The 22,718-nt window shown below is 44.9% G+C and overlaps 1 protein-coding gene across 1 annotated transcript in view; it reads left to right on the top strand.

The window, feature by feature from the left end:
• The first annotated feature begins 2,889 nt into the window (after positions 1-2,889).
• Positions 2,890-22,718, top strand: part of IQGAP1 (IQ motif containing GTPase activating protein 1) — a 103,082-nt gene continuing 83,253 nt past the window's right edge. Inside the window, exon 1 of the mRNA XM_072148363.1 lies at positions 2,890-3,109. Coding sequence (XP_072004464.1) covers positions 3,061-3,109 — 49 coding nt within the window. The 5' untranslated portion in view covers positions 2,890-3,060. The remainder of the gene's footprint in view (positions 3,110-22,718) is intronic.

The raw sequence follows: 22,718 nt of genomic DNA, 5'->3' as shown, positions 1-22,718 counted from the left end.
GCTGGAAGGCTGGTATGGAGGAGGTCCGAGGGCTGGTATGGAGCAGGTCTGTGGACTGGTATAGAGCAGGTCTGTGAACTGGTATGGAGAAGGTTGGATGACTGGTATGGAGAAGGTTGGATGACTGGTATGGAGAAGGCCGGAGGACTGATATGGTGCAGGCCGGAGGACTGGTATAGAGCAGGGCTGTGCATTGGTATGGAGCAGTTCAGAGGACTGGTATGGAGCAGGATTTGCACTGGTATGGAGCAGGACTGTGCATTGGTATGGAGCAGGTCAGAGGACTTATATGGAGCAGTTCGGAGGACTGGTATGGAGCAGGACTGTGCATTGGTATGGAGCAGGTCGGGGACTGGTATGGAGCAGGTCGGGGACTGGTATGGAGCAGGGCTGTGCATTGGTATGGAGCAGGTCGGAGGACTTGTATGGAGCAGGGCTGTGCATTGGTATGAAGCAGGTCAGAGGACTGGTATAGAGCAGGACTGTGCATTGGTATGGAGCAGGTCAGAGGACTTGTATGGAGCAGTTCGGAGGACCGGTATGGAGCAGGACTGTGCATTGGTATGGAGCAGGTCGGGGACTGGTATGGAGCAGGGCTGTGCATTGGTATGGAGCAGGTCGGGGACTGGTATGCAGCAGGGCTGTGCATTGGTATGGAGCAGGTCGGGGACTGGTATGCAGCAGGGCTGTGCATTGGTATGGAGCAGGTCGGGGACTGGTATGGAGCAGGGCTGTGCATTGGTATGGAGCAGGTCGGAGGACTGGTATGGAGCAGGACTGTGCATTGATATGGAGCAGGTCAGAGGACTTGTATGGATCAGGTCGGGGACTGGTATGGAGCAGGGCTGTGCATTGGTATGGAGCAGGTCGGAGGACTGGTATGGAGCAGGACTGTGCATTGGTATGGAGCAGGTCAGAGGACTTGTATGGAGCAGTTCGGAGGACTGGTATGGAGCACGACTGTGCATTGGTATGAAGCAGGTTGGGGACTGGTATGGAGCACGATTGCATTGGTATGAAGCAGGTCGGGGACTGGTATGGAGCAGGTCTGTGCATTGGTATGGAGCAGGTCGCAGGACTGGTATGGAGCAGGATTGTGCATTGGTACGGAGCAGGTCAGAGGACTTGTATGGAGCAGTTCGGAGGACTGGTATGGAGCACGATTGCATTGGTATGAAGCAGGTCGGGACTGGTATGGAGCAGGTCTGTGCATTGGTATGGAGCAGGTCGGAGGACTGGTATGGAGCAGGATTGTGCATTGGTACGGAGCAGATCAGAGGACTTGTATGGAGCAGTTCGGAGGACTGGTATGGAGCAGGGCTGTGCATTGGTATGAAGCAGGTCGGAGGACTGGTATGGAGCAGGACTGTGCATTGGTATGGAGCAGGTCGGAGGACTGGTATGGAGCAGGGCTGTGCATTGGTATGAAGCAGGTCGGAGGACTGGTATGGAGCAGGGCTGTGCATTGGTATGAAGCAGGTCGGAGGACTGGTATGGAGCAGGGCTGTGCATTGGTATGAAGCAGGTCGGAGGACTGGTATGGAGCAGGGCTGTGCATTGGTATGAAGCAGGTCGGAGGACTGGTATGGAGCAGGGCTGTGCATTGGTATGGAGCAGGTCGGGGACTGGTATGGAGCAGGGCTGTGCATTGGTATGAAGCAGGTCGGAGGACTGGTATGGAGCAGGGCTGTGCATTGGTATGGAGCAGGTCGGGGACTGGTATGGAGCAGGGCTGTGCATTGGTATGAAGCAGGTCGGAGGACTGGTATGGAGCAGGGCTGTGCATTGGTATGAAGCAGGTCGGAGGACTGGTATGGAGCAGGGCTGTGCATTGGTATGGAGCAGGTTGGAGGACTGGTATGGAGCAGGATTGTGCATTGGTATGAAGCAGGTTGGAGGACTGGTATGGAGCAGGGCTGTGCATTGGTATGGAGCAGGTCGGGGACTGGTATGGAGCAGGGCTGTGCATTGGTATGAAGCAGGTCGGAGGACTGGTATGGAGCAGGGCTGTGCATTGGTATGAAGCAGGTCGGAGGACTGGTATGGAGCAGGGCTGTGCATTGGTATGGAGCAGGTCGGAGGACTGGTATGGAGCAGGGCTGTGCATTGGTATGGAGCAGGTTGGAGGACTGGTATGGAGCAGGATTGTGCATTGGTACGGAGCAGGTCGGAGGACTGGTATGTAGCAGGACTGTGCATTGGTATGGAGAGGGTTGGAGGGTTAGTATAGAGATGGACAAGCAGACTTGTAGTGGGGAAGGGGAAGTCTCTGCTGTTGAACCAGCCATAGTATCACATTTAGTCCATCTCCTATGGTTAGGAGACAAATGTTAATCATGATTCTGCCTTTTTATTGTGTCACACAACCATGTTGGACTCTTGTGAGCTTCCATCTTAGTGGGAATAGTTTGATGGAAGGCGGACTCCTTTTCCAGCCTGACTCTGTCCACAGCCACACGGCCTGTGAGTTGTGTGTGGAAGTGTCCTGAGCCCTGAGCACAATCCTGTCAGACACCTTTGGGATGAGCACATTGTGCGGCGGGTTCTCTCATCAGACATATGTGTTTCTGGAGAGATGGGCAGACACGTGTCATAGGAGAAGAATGGCGCCCTGCTGACTATAATGTATATAAAGTGTATATGGTGTGATGGAAAGACAGCGTGACGTCATGAGTGTCCAGCCTGCAGTGACAAGCAAACGTCACCCTGGTCACTTCATGCACGGTGTGTAGCAGGGACACTTTGGCGCGGTTTCTGGTTATGTCAGGCAGATGAGCCGCACGTTACAGGCAGTGTGAACAGCGCCCGAGACATGCTGTGGTGATTGTGACATTTAGGCTGCGGGCTCAGTAAGTGACTCGGGCTCTTATAGGCTGCAGCCCATGTGGGCGGGGCGGACACACCCGGGCTCCTCTCTGTCGCTCCGGCACCGGGGAGGCTCGTGCACCTCTGGAGAAGTTCTGTGTCCTTACTGCCCCCTCTTTCACCTTCCCTCCCCTTCTCTCCTTCTACTGGACCTGAACCGCTGCACATCGGATCCAGAACCGGTCACAAGTCAACATGTCCACCTCGGATGATGTGGACGGGCTCCTCCGTCCTCACTATGGCTGTAAGTTATTAAGCAGTGCTGTGCGGGGGGCTAGAAGTTGTGGGGTCACTAGTGTGAGGAGCAGCAGAGACGAGTAGGACAGGCGCTCCCTGCTGGCGGGGTAGTGTCAGTGCGCTCTGCTGTGTTATGGACGTGTCCTATGAGAGGGGACAGGGGGACTGAGTTACCAAACTTCAGCCGAGTGTTGTCTCCACATGTCACCTCTGCAGCCAAGGCAACCCGAGAACTACAAGTCCAGGCAGTGTGAGACAGTCTACATAGACTTGTCCTGTCACTTGCATTATAGTGCCGGTAATATCTGGATTTTAGTATGTGATGTTGGCACTTAGATGGGTGTAGCTGTCTCCTGGCATCTGTAGTCTGGACTGGCACCCATGACAGTGACTGATTGTCATACTAACAAGTGGGCACCCAGTAAACTTGGCTGCTTTACTTTAAGGGGTTGTCCATTTTCAGTTATGCATGGGTGAAACTGGTCCCCAGAGGATACGCCCTGACCTGCCCCAGGAAGAACTAACTCCTCTGTATATATTATCCAGATATCAATTATCATATCTGACCCTGAGCTTTACATATGACATGACATTTAGAATCCTGCAAAGATTCTGTATAGAGATACATTTGTATCCACATTAGATAGATTGGACCCTGTAAATATAACACCGGTATATAATGGGGCACATTTGCTAAGAAAGACGGAAACTTCACTAAAAGTGCTCTGGCACTTCCCTGCACTGGCTCGATAGAGTTCACCAACTATTTTTGTGGTGCACCTTTAACATAGGGTGGGTGTGCAACACAATTTGCATGTTAAATACGTTGCTTGGTGCGACTCAGTCGGACCAATGCCGGAACACCCCCTAATTTGTGTCGCATGGAGGCTAGGGCAGCATGCAACACAAAAGGGTCGTGTGCAACACAATAGCAGCGCAGACACTTCTTTTCCCCAACAAGAAGTTGGAAAGTCCGTCAGAAGTGCAGGACAAAGCCCTTAGTGAATGTGCCCCAATATATGTGTATATATAGCGCCCTCCATGGGAAAAATAACATGCCACATAAGTGTCATTGTTTGCTTCTACGGTTTTTTACAGAATATATGGAATGCATAAAAGTTATTGGAAATTAAAGGTATACTGAACAGGATATATAGGGCCCAGTAATGAGGATGATAATGTATGTAGGGGCCCAGTACTGAAGATGATACTGTGTGTAGGGGCCCAGTAGTGAGGATGATACTGTCTGTAGGGGACGGTACTGAAGATGATACTGTGTGTAGGGGCCGAGTGCTGAGGATGATACTGTATGTAGGGGCCCAGTACTGAGGATGATACTGTATGTAGGGGCCCAGTACTGAGGATGATACTGTATATAGGGGCCCAGTACTGAGGATGATACTGTATGTAGGGGCCCAGTACTGAGGATGATACTGTATGTAGGGGCCCAGTACTGAGGATAATACTGTGTGTAGGGGCCCAGTACTGAGGGTGATACTGTATGTAGGGGCCCGGTACTGAGGATAATACTGTGTGTAGGGGCCCAGTACTGAGGATGATACTGTTTGTAGGGGCCGAGTACTGAGGATGATACTGTTTGTAGGGGCCGAGTACTGAGGATGATACTGTTTGTAGGGGCCGAGTACTGAGGATGATACTCTGTGTAGGGGCCCAGTACTGAGGATGATACTGTATATTAGGGGCCCAGTACTGAGGATGATACTCTGTGTAGGGGCCCAGTACTGAGGATGATACTCTGTGTAGGGGCCCAGTACTGAGGATGATACTGTGTGTAGGGGCCCAGTACTGAGGATGATTCTGTTTGTAGGGGTCCAGTACTGAGGATGATACTGTATGTAGGGGCCCAGTACTGAGGATGGTATTGTGTGTAGGGGCCCAGTACTGAGGATGGTACTGTATGTAGGGGCCCAGAACTGAGGATGATACTGTATGTAGGGGCCCAGAACTGAGGATGATACTGTGTGTAGGAGCCCAGTACTGAGGATGATACTGTATATAGGGGCCCAGTACTGAGGATGATACTGTATATAGGGGCTCAGTACTGAGGATGATACTGTATATAGGGGCCCAGTACTGAGGATGATACTGTATATAGGGGCTCAGTACTGAGGATGATACTGTGTGTAGGGGCCCAGTACTGAGGATGATACTGTATATAGGGGCTCAGTACTGAGAATGATACTGTGTGTAGGGGCCCAGTACTGAGGATGATTCTGTTTGTAGGGGCCCAGTACTGAGGATGATACGGGGTGTAAGGGCCAGTACTGAGGATGATACGGGGTGTAGGGGCCCAGTACTGAGGATGATACTGTGTGTAGGGGCCCAGTACTGCGGATGATACTGTGTGTAGGGGCCCAGTACTGAGGATGATACTGTATGTAGGGGCCCAGTACTGAGGATGATACTGTATGTAGGGGCCCAGAACTGAAGATGATACTGTTTGTAGGGGCCCAGTACTGAGGATGATACTGTGTGTAGGGGCCCAGTACTGAGGATGATACTGTATGTAGGGGCCCAGTACTGAGGATGATACTGTATGTAGGGGCCCAGAACTGAAGATGATACTGTGTGTAGGGGCCCAGTACTGAGGATGATACTGTGTGTAGGAGCCCAGTACTGAGGATGATACTGTATATAGGGGCCCAGTACTGAGGATGATACTGTATATAGGGGCTCAGTACTGAGGATGATACTGTATATAGGGGCCCAGTACTGAGGATGATACTATATATAGGGGCTCAGTACTGAGGATGATACTGTGTGTAGAGGCTCAGTACTGAGGATGATACTGTGTGTAGGGGCTCAGTACTGAGGATGATACTGTATATAGGGGCCCAGTACTGAGGATGATACTGTGTGTAGGGGCCCAGTACTGAGGATGATACTGTTTGTAGGGGCCGAGTACTGAGGATGATACTGTTTGTAGGGGCCGAGTACTGAGGATGATACTGTTTGTAGGGGCCGAGTACTGAGGATGATACTCTGTGTAGGGGCCCAGTACTGAGGATGATACTGTATATTAGGGGCCCAGTACTGAGGATGATACTCTGTGTAGGGGCCCAGTACTGAGGATGATACTCTGTGTAGGGGCCCAGTACTGAGGATGATACTGTGTGTAGGGGCCCAGTACTGAGGATGATTCTGTTTGTAGGGGTCCAGTACTGAGGATGATACTGTATGTAGGGGCCCAGTACTGAGGATGGTATTGTGTGTAGGGGCCCAGTACTGAGGATGGTACTGTATGTAGGGGCCCAGAACTGAGGATGATACTGTATGTAGGGGCCCAGAACTGAGGATGATACTGTGTGTAGGAGCCCAGTACTGAGGATGATACTGTATATAGGGGCCCAGTACTGAGGATGATACTGTATATAGGGGCTCAGTACTGAGGATGATACTGTATATAGGGGCCCAGTACTGAGGATGATACTGTATATAGGGGCTCAGTACTGAGGATGATACTGTGTGTAGGGGCCCAGTACTGAGGATGATACTGTATATAGGGGCTCAGTACTGAGAATGATACTGTGTGTAGGGGCCCAGTACTGAGGATGATACTGTATGTAGGGGCCCAGTACTGAGGATGATACTGTATGTAGGGGCCCAGAACTGAAGATGATACTGTGTGTAGGGGCCCAGTACTGAGGATGATACTGTGTGTAGGAGCCCAGTACTGAGGATGATACTGTATATAGGGGCCCAGTACTGAGGATGATACTGTATATAGGGGCTCAGTACTGAGGATGATACTGTATATAGGGGCCCAGTACTGAGGATGATACTATATATAGGGGCTCAGTACTGAGGATGATACTGTGTGTAGAGGCTCAGTACTGAGGATGATACTGTGTGTAGGGGCTCAGTACTGAGGATGATACTGTATATAGGGGCCCAGTACTGAGGATGATACTGTGTGTAGGGGCCCAGTACTGAGGATGATACTGTTTGTAGGGGCCGAGTACTGAGGATGATACTGTTTGTAGGGGCCGAGTACTGAGGATGATACTGTTTGTAGGGGCCGAGTACTGAGGATGATACTCTGTGTAGGGGCCCAGTACTGAGGATGATACTGTATATTAGGGGCCCAGTACTGAGGATGATACTCTGTGTAGGGGCCCAGTACTGAGGATGATACTCTGTGTAGGGGCCCAGTACTGAGGATGATACTGTGTGTAGGGGCCCAGTACTGAGGATGATTCTGTTTGTAGGGGTCCAGTACTGAGGATGATACTGTATGTAGGGGCCCAGTACTGAGGATGGTATTGTGTGTAGGGGCCCAGTACTGAGGATGGTACTGTATGTAGGGGCCCAGAACTGAGGATGATACTGTATGTAGGGGCCCAGAACTGAGGATGATACTGTGTGTAGGAGCCCAGTACTGAGGATGATACTGTATATAGGGGCCCAGTACTGAGGATGATACTGTATATAGGGGCTCAGTACTGAGGATGATACTGTATATAGGGGCCCAGTACTGAGGATGATACTGTATATAGGGGCTCAGTACTGAGGATGATACTGTGTGTAGGGGCCCAGTACTGAGGATGATACTGTATATAGGGGCTCAGTACTGAGAATGATACTGTGTGTAGGGGCCCAGTACTGAGGATGATTCTGTTTGTAGGGGCCCAGTACTGAGGATGATACGGGGTGTAAGGGCCAGTACTGAGGATGATACGGGGTGTAGGGGCCCAGTACTGAGGATGATACTGTGTGTAGGGGCCCAGTACTGCGGATGATACTGTGTGTAGGGGCCCAGTACTGAGGATGATACTGTATGTAGGGGCCCAGTACTGAGGATGATACTGTATGTAGGGGCCCAGAACTGAAGATGATACTGTTTGTAGGGGCCCAGTACTGAGGATGATACTGTGTGTAGGGGCCCAGTACTGAGGATGATACTGTATGTAGGGGCCCAGTACTGAGGATGATACTGTATGTAGGGGCCCAGAACTGAAGATGATACTGTGTGTAGGGGCCCAGTACTGAGGATGATACTGTGTGTAGGAGCCCAGTACTGAGGATGATACTGTATATAGGGGCCCAGTACTGAGGATGATACTGTATATAGGGGCTCAGTACTGAGGATGATACTGTATATAGGGGCCCAGTACTGAGGATGATACTATATATAGGGGCTCAGTACTGAGGATGATACTGTGTGTAGAGGCTCAGTACTGAGGATGATACTGTGTGTAGGGGCTCAGTACTGAGGATGATACTGTATATAGGGGCCCAGTACTGAGGATGATACTGTGTGTAGGGGCCCAGTACTGAGGATGATACTGTATATAGGGGCCCAGTACTGAGGATGATACTGTATATAGGGGCTCCGTACTGAAGATGATACTGTGTGTAGGGGCCCAGTACTGAGGATGAAACTGTATATAGGGGCTCAGTACTGAGGATGATACTGTATATAGGGGCCCAGTACTGAGGATGATAAATAGGCAGCCATAACTGAGCATTATATATACTGTCCTGTTCTGTGACGCTTAAGTCACTTTTGAATATCATGTGTGATCATGTATCACTACTATCTTATCCTTGATACATTCTTACTGAATAAACCACATACTATGCCACATGGATCTATACACTAGAGTCACTATGTATAGAGTCTATACACCACTTTTGGAGGCAATTCTTTTTCTTTTTACATATCCATACATACCCGATAGTATCATCATACTGCATACTGGGAAGATGTCAGATTTCATAAACCCCTGGCCGAGGATAAGAACAGAACCTTATTACGTCCCAGTTCATATTCCTCATGGCCATATGTTAACGTCTTCTTTCAAGACCTAATTCAACATCCATCATGCAGCCAGCCGGAAAGTGTCCCCCAAGTTGTTTCCATCTGACGTCTTACTTCATTGTAGTAATGCAGTGGTGCAGTCTTCTGTCTTATGTGTATCTTTACATCTTACTGGCACGCCTTAGTAATGAATGGTTTGTATCAGGAACACACTGTAGTATTGTTATGAGTTTTAGGAGTGATTTATATCTCATGAATATAGTTTTTTTTAGGGCACATGCAAACAAATAAAACCTTCAATCCGTATGAAGTTGTATTGTTGGCTCTCCAGGCATTAGTAGGGCCCTATTTCACTAAGCCACTTTGATGTTGACGAAAATAAAGGATTTTTTTCCATTTTGTATTCAAAATTTTAGACACTTTTACGTCATGTAATAAAAAGGGTGTGGTTTCATGGATAGTGGCTGCGGCCTAAATTGGGACACTGTATGGAAAAGGCTGTAATGTCTGACAATTCAGCAGATTGAATCTGAACCTGCCAAATAGCCTTTTTTTACGTGTAGAGAGTGCAGAACGTAACCTTTTCAATTTCCGCATCGTGAACCACAGCAATAAGTGACAAGGAAAAAAAAATTGATTTACGGAAAGGCTATGGATATTTTCTGCAGTGTTTATATGGGGGATTACGGTGGAGAAAAGGGTGATTTGGCCTTTTATTTTGCAGGATGTGGAAATAGCCTTACATTGACAGTATTTTAGGAGCTTTACCGGACATGTATCGGGCCATCAATGTAATGTGCATGGGTAAGGCCGTCATCACGTGGCCATTTTTGGTCCATGGAACATGGGCAAAGTAGTGGCTGTATACAGAGTATTAATTATGAAGCGTTACTTAAAGGGAACCTGTCACCTATACCTAATTTTTCACTAAAGACAGATTGTAAAAGCCCATGACACCAGCAGTGCACATCTGCCTCTCTGCCTTTTCTAAGCATTTGTATTACTATATAATTGTGTGTTATAACTTACACTTGCATCCTGATAAAATCCTGGGGTAGTCACAGGGGCTGGACTCTGGTTTGCATGCATTTCAAAAAACAACATGTGTCCTGTTTGAGCTGCAGGCTGTCTCCATGTTTGTGCTCCTGTACAGCTTGTCCCTCCCCCACTGACCAGGCTGTGACCTCTGAGAAGAAGCAGGAGGAGGAGCTAGACAGGAGCACAAAGGTGGGGGCCAAGCTCTCAGGAGTAACACAGACAAGTCACATGTTGATTTTTGAAATGCATCCAAACTAAAGGCATAAAGATCCACAGTTTTGCCAAAAAATCAATTTTTACACTAAGCAAATGACACCATTCGGCGCACCTGGGCCCCTGACACAGGGCGCTCGGTGCTTGGTCACAAACGTAACAATGCACGCACCTTGGGTTCTTGACACTTCTCCTCTTGCCCTCGCTCCACAGAGCCAGTGATGTCACCGAGCTCTCGGAAAGCACTGGCGCATGTGCACCGAATCTTCATTTTACACGGCTGTAATACAAAGCGACGGCTGTGCGCAATGAAGATACAGTGCGCATGCGCCAGTGCTTTCCAAGAGCTCGGTGGCGTCACCGACTCTCAGGAGTGTGGGAGGGGGGGGGTGTCATATTTTACGGACAAAATATGGCCGTGTGAAACAAGCATTGTGGCTTCTGTACCTATGATGTTACATCTAAATATTAGGTTTCTTGCTAAACATGTTAGCAAATTGTGGTTCACAATTACGCAAGATGGTAACACCATATATCATGTGCAAACAAGTAGAAGACGGAAAGCTGCAATTTACTCCGCACTGTAATTTAGAATCAGAGTCGTTGTAATGAATCGCTGTCTAATTTCTCTGTTCACCCTTTATTCTGTGCCCTGCCATTTACAGAAGGGATTAAGGATTGCAGTGAACTTTTAGTTGTTCTGGTGGAGACAGAGATTTCGAGGGCATGGTCTATATATACTGAGGCAGCATTATTGAGGGTTCAGGTTTGTTCTCATCTACACTTCAGTTTACTTGTTCTGCTCCACAGGTAGCAAAGAGCCACAGTTTTCCTTTTCCCACCCTGGAAAATATATTTGCATATTTCTTTCCTAGAATTCCCAGTGCATGGCCTGTAAGTCTCCTTACCCTTTCAAAGGTGGGATCTAGACTCTTATAGAATTATAATATTGGAAGTCCTGGAAACTCCCATTGAGTATAATGTGGTGTATTTAGTTTTAGTCTGGATTTAAAATAAATAAATAAAGTTGAGGTGAAATTCTGGGAGTTCATTGGGGTAGGGGCTGTTGTCATTGGCCTTTTATAGTAAAAATAATGTTTTTTTTCTAGTAATTTTCGCAAGGATAGAATAGGCAAGGTCATCAGCCTCCACCAGATTTGCGATATTTCACGCCAAACAGTCTGCTCACATGTCAGCAAAGTAATTGCTGTGTCAAAAGTGAAGCTCACGACTTTTACACATATTACGAAGATGTTGCAATGTCTATTGCTGAAAGCTCAGCCTTTTCTACATAAGGGAGTTTTAACTTGGAGTAGTGGAATCCGTGTCCATGTTCTGACTACATGCCAGCATAATTTCTGCTGGTGCGAGTATGAGCATAAGAGTAATTGGGGAGATATAAACTAGCAAAATGTCCAAATTTACAGCAAAGAAACCCATCGGACCCTGTTTGCACCACAGTTTCTGGGTGATTTTGACACTTTTACGAAAGTCCTACATGGAAAGTGGGTGTGACCAAAGTTGAAACACTGCACGAAAATATGTACTATAAAGTTAGGCCTTTTGTAGGAGGTGTTTGAGCTCTATGACAAAGTAGCAGAATTCATAAAAAGTTGCAGTGATGCAGCGACTGCTAAATGCTCATTAGTGTCCCTTCTATAGACCATGATGTCTATCTGCCTTATCAAGAAGTCTCTGTTTTTTTGTGTAGAAATCTCTTTTGCATTTATACCTTTCTTACAGCACACTTTGTAGAGTGGGTATTATGTAGCTTTGCACAGAGGTCTATAAAGTAACACACATAATCAATGTGGAGTATGTCATACACAGGTGCTGGTGGAACATGCCCAGAAGTATCAGAAAATATTGAAAGAAAATGAAAAAAAATTTCCCCAATTTTGTTAGAAAGACATACAGTAATAATCAGTGTCTATTGCTGTCTCTTCCAATTCCAGTGATGTATTAGTAAATTGGCTGGTAATTGGAATTAAATGTTGCCCGTCCTATTGATTAGCATATCTCAGGCCAATAAAATGCACCACAAGCTTTTAGTGCAGTGTTAAATCTATAAATCTTTGACCAATCTTGTTAACCCACACCCATTTTATCAAACTGGCTATAAACATGTCTACAAATGTCTGAATCCCTTGGTAAATGTTGTGCAATGCAATTTAGACATTTTGATCTATATGCCCCATTATCTAAGAGGGGAAGGATGATAGTCAATACCCAGCACCCCACTCTACTGTTTTTCCGTAACTCCTAGGTGGCAAGGACATACCTAGTTATATTCTCATCTAAACCACTTAAAGGCAATGGCTTATGAAGACTTGCTCTTCTGCAGTTGAAGAATGGAGATTTCCAAACTGTGCCTGAAACCCATATTTTCCTTATGGAGATTTCCCTAGCAGTCCACCTTCTCAGGCATATGCAGTTTTGCCATGCATTTTTTATGATTCTGATGGGGTTTCTGGGTAAGGAATATGCAAACAAGTTTTTCAGGTTGGGAAAAGAAAAAATATGCCTATAACGTTACCTAAAAAAACAACTCCCTCAACACCAGTGTCTAACTTTCAAGATGCCTAGTGATTTGATGTGAGATAGTAGCCAAGGAATAGATACCCAACTGTAGACAACACTGTTTGGATGTTATTATACATTGCCAGTACAGTATAAGTTAATGGTTTGGATGGGTAAGAGGACTTGAATGTTGTTGTCCTTTTGGAGATTACCTTTGCATGCCATCTTTTCAAGTGTACAGGGTTACAAGGGCAAAAACAAACAAAAAGGAACAGAATAGCGGGAAAGAGCAGGGTGTAATGTAATATAGGTGTGGGTGTCCGAGCTCCACACCTAAAAGCCTAGTGGCGCCCCCTCAGTATACGCAAGTGTTGTCAAATAACCTCAAATAGTAACTACAAATCCAATGGTATTCCCTCGACGGGGAAAGAGAGGAAAGACGACAACAAACAAATCATAGAAATGCAATAAATCTTTAATGAAAAAAATGTATAAAAAACATTAAATGTAAAAACATAAGATGCAGACAACTGTACAGGATGGTGGAACACAGAAAAATTGCAATCGGCAACAGCAGCATAGGGAACACAGTAGAAAATTCTACTTGATGTAAATGTATGTCGGGACTGGAGGTGATGTATAGTACTAAGGATGTCTATTACAAGTGCTAAGGTGCAAAACCATGCCAAGTTGGCACATTGGGAACATAATAAGGCATCCAGAATGCTGTAACTGCCAGTCCTTACCGTTGAATCAGGTGTGGTGTTACCAATAGCTGTGCCGGCTGCAATGCCCCGACGCGCGTTTCGGCTCCTGCTGAGCCTTCGTCTGGGGGTGAAGGGTTACAAGGGCCATGCCTACTCACTAGGGATAATGGTAAGGAATATGCAAATATAGTTTCCATGGGGAGGGAATTAGTAGAATTGACCAATTCTCAACTCCTTTCATGGTTTCTCTATGAAATACATGGCGGCACAGGCCCTCCATTACAAGAAGCCATCTATGGATGACCAGGACTTGCCTCCATTAGATTATAATTCCCTGTGTTTTCTAAACCAAACAACTCTCTAATCTGTAGGAATTGTTCTTATCTTGTTCATGGTAAAGAAATGTGATGGGAAAGGTCTGTTATGTTTTCCCTTCAGGAAATACATGAATGGACAAAAACAATCTCTTAGTTAAGTAGCTCATACACGACAGTCCAGAAGTTCTGCCAGACTCCAGACCTTCCTAGATATAGAAAAGGCCTTTTGTAAGAAAACCTCATTGAAGGGAATGGAGGCAATTTTGGCCATACAAGTCTGCACACTGTGGTACATGTCATTTATGGAGGGCTAGGGCTCTTAGAGCGTTTCTTCCCACTTCTGTGTTGTGAGGTCTCTGTAATAAAATGTTCCACAGCCTCTCTGCTCTGAGTAAGAACTGTACTAGGCTCCTAGCTGAAAACTGTCGTAACTCAGAGCTGAGGAGTGAGTGTATGAGCATTGATATGTGATACAGTGTGGGGACCACAGTCCTGCGCACCAAGTCCAGATACAATCCTGGAATATAAATGTGCTTTTCACAGTGCCACACTAAAGTATGATGACACATTTCTCCATGGATGGTAGCTAATAGAGGCTGCAGCTTTGCATGTTCAAAACTGCCGATTTCCCCACAAGTGATCCAGTGCTGGCACTCCTGTGACACCTGAAAACACATATGATTGGGCCTTGGCCCTCCCTCCTGTGCGCTAGCGTTGCGTTATGAATGCAACACTAGTGGAAGGTGTGACCATGGCCTCGGGGACACTAAAGAGCCATGCACCTGTGTGACTATGGACAGATTGCACTCCACTGGGAGCAAAGTTTGAAATTTTCTATAGGGCAGCAAGCAGAGATGTAGAAAACCACAAGACATTGAATCAGAATGTATATTGGAAAATTGTTTAACTTTTCATTATACAAACAATAATATTTATTTGCTAAAACGGAAATGTCCCTTTAGGTAGCAGTGTCAGAGCCGTGTAATAGACCACAGACATGCTAAGTAAAGGTATAGATTTTAGAAATCTGGTTGATACATTTAGTGTCTTTCCAGGTGATATCACTAGGTTGAATAAGTGTCGGATTGTTTGTAATATTACCATTGTCTTTCATCTAGACAGAGGATCTCGGGTCAGAATTCTAAAACAACTTTGTATAACTGTTAGAAATGAGGAAGAGACAGGGCAGGGACATGGGCTTCACTTACCTTTCCATCTTATGTGCCTTGCTGGCAAAGAAAAACTTTTCAGAGGTAAATAAGGGATATATTGTATCTCAAGTATCCCCCACCAGGAGTTGAAACCTACACGTCCAACATACTGTATCCATATAACCAAATGTTATCTTTTCAGCCTAGACTCGCATGTTTTTGCTGTTAAATGCACACGGATGAATGGGCAGCTATGTAAGGTCATGTTTACTTATGAGGGCTTGTTAAAAAGTGTATGACACACCGCTCATCATCTACTCCTCCATAATGGTCCATGTGTGTACAGTCACCAGGCTGAGCGTCATTAGGCAGCACAAGAACAACAACAGCAGTTCTTTACACTCTCTATAAATGTTCTTCAAAACCCCAGCAAACTTAATTCTGAAATTATTTTCTTAATATTAACTCATTGTACAGAAGTGTTCACCATGTGATATCCATTTTATTGTTAGTATAGTCTATGGGTGGTGTATACATTTTGCACACATGTAAGGAGATTTTCTGGTGTAAATATGTGAACAGTCTAAGGGTGTGTTCACACATTCAGGTTTTCAGATGCAGTTTTCGATGTGAAAACCAGGAGCAGAGTGAAAAAAGAGGATATGTTATGATATGTTCTCACCCATTATGATCCACACCTGCTTTTACCTTTAAAAACTGCATCTGAAAAAACTGAACACACCCTGAGGGTGCGGTCATACGTCGCGTTTACCGCATGCGTTTAAAAACGCATTGCAATAGCTGGAGAGTGATTTGCCTAATTAAACAGCTGCTAACACCTGTGTTTACAAAACGCAACAGTTAACGCATTGTTAACGCATGCGTTAACATCGCGGTTAACGCATGCGGTTGTTAACGCATTGTTAACACATGCGTTAACATCGCGGTTAACGCATGCGTTTTGTAAACACAAGTGTTAAGAGGTGTTTAATTAGGCAAATCACTCTCCAGCTATTCCAATGCGTTTTTTAACGCATGCGGTAAACGCGACGTGTGACCGCACCCTGAGGGCGGATTCCCACATGGCGTTTTTGTTGCGTTTTGGGATGGGGTTTGGCCAAAACCCATATGCGTTTCCCATGAAACACATGCATGGACCAAACTTGCTTGATTACAACGTTCCATGCGCTCCCCAGGCCTGAACACTGGCTGGGGGTGGAGAGGGGATGGGTAAGCGCTACTCCTCCCTTACCTCTCCATTATTGGGCAAATTTGGTGGGGGTCATTTTCGGGGTTACAGGTCCTCTTTAAGTTGTCCATTCAGTCTATTGATATTTTTGTGGGGTCTGGTAAATCCCACAAGTACAAGCATTGAGTGGGTTGGAGCAAACACGCTAAATGAGTAACAGGCTTTAGTAGTTGTGTTCTTGTCCTCGGGGATGCTGCTTGTGACAGCTCCTTGTAGTTCATTCAGTCTTTGTCACTTCCACCCAGTGGCCTTGTTGAAAATAGGCGTGTTAATCTTCTGCTAGTACTATAGCTTGGGGAGAGGCCTAATGGTAATTGCGATGTGCAACTTCATCGAAACAGGGTATGGAGTAACTGAGGGTGGGGTCGGATCTGCCAAGCTCTAAAAACAGAGAACAGAGGTAGCAAGTATCACTGCCCAAGTTCATGTGCAGCAGAGAAGTGTCTCTTACATTGTCCTGGGTTTTGTTGTACAGAATAAATAAGTGTTCTTACTTTTGAGCTCACATGTAGCTATTTATAGCTGCAGTGGATATTTGGGACTGTATCCCGCCTTTCTGTACATAGTAGCTGAGGGATGTGGATCCTCTGTAGTCACATTAGTTTGCTGCACACTCCTGGCTATCTTGTCTGACTACTTGTGTTTAGTGGGGCTGTGAATGGAAGAAATGGCTCGAGGCTGGGGAGTTCACCATGAAATGCAGGGATCTTGGCAAGTATTTCCAGGCCTCTCCCATCTGCACTATGCATGACATCATTTTCCCTAGTCACCCACTCGTCGCAGAGCTGGCTGTGACTGCTCATTTTCTCTAGACTTCTTACATATTTTTTGTATAGAGGGCTGTCCAGTTTGTCAAAGAAAAAAAAAATCCGGAAAACTATTCAAGACTGCTTTCCCTGAAAAACTTCTTAAAGTAAGGCCGGCTGCACACGAATATGTTAAGCCCATGGAAACGGACAGATCCCACAGACAGTTTACTGAGCAACTCAGCACCTCTTTACCACTAGGAGTGACGTGTATTCTACATATAAAGATCCCACAGACAGCACATATTGTACAGGATGGGAATCCTTGCATCATAGTGAAATACTGTATGATGTAAGGACTCGCTGTCTGCCACCCAAACTGCACCTTAGTTATTGTAAGAACTGCTGGTACTGCAGTTCCTCTGACAGACACGGGGTCCTCTATTTTGGTAACCACGCCACCTTTAATCCAATAAAAATGTGGTTAAAAGTGGTGTGGAGCGGGTTGACTGACTGGCCTGAGGCTCCCTATTATACATTTAACAGGAAGCTGTACAGGAGCCAGGAGAGCCGGCTCTTCTTAGTGAGCTGAGCCTAATGAGCTGGTTCAATAATAAGAGCCGCACTTCCTATCGCTAATCTGTGCAAATCCATCCTAAAACTGTTCCCGTGATTCTTTGCATTTTAATTGTGTTAGATGATTGAACCTGGCTGTAAAAATGTAGTATTTCATTATAGCTGGCAGCCTGGCACGTTCTGAAATCTTTGCCGTGCGAGTTAATGTAAGACTGGCGTGTTCCGGGCATGTTCCTGCATGGCATTTTATTATCACTCCTTCAGGCCTTTGAGCAGAGAATTAAATGTAGAGATAGAGGTTACCCTCAACAGAACATGCATTTTGTAAATGAATCCAGTTCATATTAAATTATAGTTCTTATGATGATACAATGTATCCTGATCTATGAAAGTTGGGTCATAGATGTGAGATCATGGGCACCAGATTAACATACCGGGTTAGGTTATCTGAGAGGGCAGGTCACTGCAGATAGTCTAAAAGCTGGGCACAAGTCAATCCAAGATGACTCGGAGGCACCAAGCAGCTTAGGTAAGATATAGTTCAGTCTGTAGGATACTTGTCTTCCCACAACCGGAAGTATCCTAGGGAGAATGTCAGTACATCCCCATAGAGTAGATTGCACACAATCCTCAGGTTGTCCCTGTTGTAATTGGAGTCAATTGGAAGATGACTGAATTGTGTAATAGGTATTATTAGGCAACACCCATTATGCATTTTTTTGAGAGGTAGATGAAACAAAGCTCTGCTTATACACAACGTCATGGATTATTAGGCAAGTTCTTGAATGAATCTCTATGGTCATTTGCCTCCTACACATATTCTATTACTTAGGCAGCAGCACGCGGCAACATGGAGTCCATGAGCTGTATAAGAAGGACCCATTTTCAGACTGATACTCCTATTGAAGCAAATGGGTCAGTGAAAAAAACAGAGCACACAAGGGCTGATGGACATGAATCATCAACTTTGCATATATCCTAAGACATACTTGATATATAAATCAATAAATCTCAATTTTCAATTTTTAAAGTAGACTTGTCAGGTCCATTTCAGACACTTAATCAACCACAGGTCCTTAGTATCCCAAATTGCCCTATATATCTCTTTCCTTGGCCCTATTTAAAAAGCTATAGTTGCCTAGTTATAAGTCAGAGGAGGTGCACCCTTCACAAGTCCTCCCAACACCTGTGTGCTGCATCATTAAAGGTGGTGTAGTACCTCGGACCTTTGGTGTGTGCACAGTGGAGCTAGGGTGTAGGTGGCTTCACTCAATGACTGTTGTGTTCTATAGGGAAATTGGGGACACTAAACTACTGGTCAATAAGGACATGTGGGTAATTTAGTGTCCCGAATCTTTCACCTTCCCTAAGGCCACTTTCAGACAAACGTTTTATCACGGCCGTGTGCTATCCATACCGCACCATTCTCTTGATTCATTTGAATGGCCATATTGCCCACTATACTGTACCATTGGAGGAAAACAGATAGAGCATGCTCTATCTTCCACTTACGTGTGGCCAAGCTGCATGGAGAGGGGAGAGGTAAGCAATGCTCACCCCTCCCCTTCTCCAGCCAGCGGCATGCAACGCCTGGGTCCCGGCCCGGTCATACCATACGCTCGTCTGAAAGGAGCCTAACAAGTTTTTCATCTGTCTTCAAACGTCTATGGCATTCATCTGTTGGAATGACTAATTGAAATGTGGATTGCTGGGCTTTCACATTTCATCTGATCCTGAGGATTTGTAGGACATCTGAACATCTGTATGTGAGAACCTCCTGATTCACCTTTCATGACCAATGTTGGCTAAGGGTCAAGTGTGTTGGTTTTCAACATTCCTGATCCTTTTATTTTCTATAGCTAATTGGCTGCCAGAGGTGTCTATCAGCAGGTTACTCGACTCTTCCCCCCAAAATATACACACTTAGTCAAACCAAGCGTGAATATGTATTAGCTACTAGAGAGGAGTAGTTGTTAGCTGGGCAAAAGTTATTCCACATCTCTAATTTATGAAATGTAAGTTCACATGGATGGTTTTGCTTTTGTTTATAAAGAACCCAAGATTAATATGACTGGTGGGTCTCCTTGGGGGCAAAGTAGATGATGAACTACTTGTTACTAATAGATGACTTATTTCTATTTCAGTAGATGTTGAGGAACTGTGAGTAGCATCTGTCCAGAGATCTTAGCATTGTCATTACATTTTATAGTCCAATTATATTTCAGTCTTTTCCATATTTTTGTCAATAAATTGTTTATGCCAATAATTGTCTCCAGCTTCCAACTGTCTAAAAACATGGTCTCCTAAGCTTGGAGTGGAGAAACCTGAATGGCCTGTAACTTTATTGGACACTTTTGACAAATTTAGGAATAATCGGAATGCAGATTGACAGCCAGACCTTCTCATCCAAAAGCCCTTCATGCAGGTGTCTGGTTATCATGTACATACCTCCCAACTTTAGCAGCAGCAAAAAGAGTCAAAAGAAAATAAAATTCTACCTAACCCCCTTCTTTTACCACGCCCCTTACTCCATCTCCAAACAGTATAATTCCCCTCTTGGTGCCCCCCCCCCCATCTCCAATTCATATTGTGTCCCCCCAGTTGCCTGCCCCCCGTGCCTCCTATCTAGAGAATGCAACATAAGCAGAAAAATAAGGGGAAAAATTGATGGTGCAAAATCTACGAGAAATGAGTAGTCTAGTCACAATTTAAGTTTAACCTCCTCTGCTATTCCTCGCACATAATATGTGCATTATGACCTATTTGTATACATATAGCAAAATCCCCAAATTCACCAGTTAACGTTAATATAACATGAATAGATCACCTTGTTTTCGGAAAGAACACCTCCTTTGTATTTGCCCAGTATCTTGGCTTCATTACTGCACCTGCAGCATTCTTGCTGTATTTATACCATACACAGTCTCCTGGTATACAGAGCTGTATGATCACTGTGATGACGTGGAGCAGCCATGGACTTGTGGTTGCCAGCAGTGAGTCAGTGACGGCACGGCTGCTACTGGCAGGGCATTGTCAGCCTCTAGTTTGTGTAATCCAAAATTACAAATGGTATCTGTATGCAAAGTATGGGAAGGCCCAAGTCTTCAGAAACACAGAAATAGGATCTGCTCTGAGTTTTTTACACCCTCCACACAGATCCATGAAAAACACATATTTTGGTATATATGGTCTTAGGCTACCTGCACATGACCATTGCAAAGAGACTGTAAAAAGGACATTATCAACAGTGTTTTCACAGCCGATTTGCAGCAATCTGGCATCCATTGTTTTATGGGTCCTCATGAGCTATAATCTGAGAGTGATCCATGAAAAATGGTTCAGGTATTATCTACCTTTTTAACAGGTTGGTGGCAGAGTCTGTTAAAATAACATCCATGGGCAAGGATTTAATAAAATATATTGCACTTAGTGCAGCCGTGTGCCTTCATTTTAAAAACACGGATTTCACATGCCCAATTTTCACTGTCATGCATCTGCCCTAGGTTGCCCTTACATATCTGTCCTGGATTTTGACTTCGATGCTTATACTTATTGGACAGATGTGCTGAATCTTAGCTACATGCAGAATGTACCGACACTAGGCCGCGAAAATTGGACATCAGTCTGGACAGATCACTCATAGACTATAGTAAACTATAGTCTATGAGTAATCTGTAAAAAACAGAAATGACTAGGATGTACTATTTTATTATGGATCAGTAGCATTGTGCATTAAATTAACAGCCACAGACACTGATCCATCAAAAAGTATTTCAGCTGACTATTGTGTGCATCTGTCCTTAGTTTAGTATTATTCTGACCCTATTTACCTTATGGTAAGGAGACCCCTAAATGTTTGTGCATGTGAGTGGTTTAGCAGTCAGAGCTAAAGCCACACTATTATTAATATAATTATATAATATTATAATGTGATACTCATCCTCCCGAGTAGAAGAGCGCTTCCTCCAGTTCTTGCAGTGGTAGATCACTAGTTCCTAGTCACTAGTATTACTTTTTAATGGGAACATTGTTAATCACCAATTATAATAGCAATTAGAAAATTGTTCATTATCTATAATGTACAGGAAGTATTATAAAATGAACAACAGGATTAAATAACATCATCATTCATAATGTACAATGACCCAATTATGCAGTTTTTTAATTGTACGCCTGAAATCACCCACATGTTAATTGTGACCTTTCTTCTTGAGTGAATTGGCTGGAAATGATCAGCACGATAGATACAAGACCTAATTGTATTATATATGTATTATTCCTGTTTGTCTATAAGGGAAGCACGTTCCCACCTCAGTATTTGACAGTATGTATGACATGCATATGACTCTACTCCCTCCTGTATAGCGTCATTGCAGACTGGAAGATACATGAATGTGTGTGGTAGATACAGGAGAGGAAGTGATTATTGTGTTTCCTGCTTGGGTGCCGTTTCTCTAGGAGACTGACAAATTTACAAAGAAACCTTCATGTTTTATTTATCTCAAGGCAAGACAGAATAGTAGTCTCAGTGTCCAGCATATGCTTCTGATGTAGGTGACAGTACAGAAGAAATGGGGAGGTGCAGACAATTGATCATTACAAAACAAGCACTTTGCTAACTTCTTTCTTTCATTGTCTATAAACTAATATATATATCTCCCCAGCTAACGTACAAGATAGGGTCCATAGGTTTGTTCTTAAGTAGAATTTGTATGTAAGTTGAAACTGTATATTTTATAATTGTAGATCTAGCCAAAAAATAACAATTTTCCCCAGTGACAATTGGAGTTTCAAAATCTTTTCCTGTTATGGGACCAAAGATTATCAATAAAGCTTCATTACAGACACCTTACAGCTGATCACTGCAGTCTGGGAATATAGTAAAGCATCCAGAGAGCTTCACCAGAGGTCACAGTGGGCAGAGAGGTCCGTCTTTAACTAGGGGTCATCTGTAAGTCGGGTGTCCTTAAGTAGGGAACCGCCTGTATATATATATATATATATATATATATATATATATATGCAAGTCTGTCAGCATATCTGCATATTTCCAAGAATCCCCCCATGAAGCATCAATGGATGTAAGTCTCCACACGCTGGGAGAGGCGGCCTTTATAGGAAATCTACTATTTGGATCATACATACTAAAGAAGCTCAAGCGAGAGGTTCCTCAGGCTACCCTGATGCAGAATCTGTGCAGGAAATGAACCTCAAGTCTTTCTGGGGCATCACCAGAGCCCCTTCAGGTTCCAGCAACACTGGTAATTACCTGTCCCTGTCACTTTCTCACTACCGTCACAGCCAGACTGATTTCAAT

The sequence above is a fragment of the Engystomops pustulosus genome, chromosome 4 (assembly GCF_040894005.1).
Source record: "Engystomops pustulosus chromosome 4, aEngPut4.maternal, whole genome shotgun sequence".
NCBI lineage: Eukaryota > Metazoa > Chordata > Amphibia > Anura > Leptodactylidae > Engystomops > Engystomops pustulosus.
Note: the sequence above shows the minus strand (reverse complement) of the source record. Positions and strands in the feature narration are given on the sequence as shown.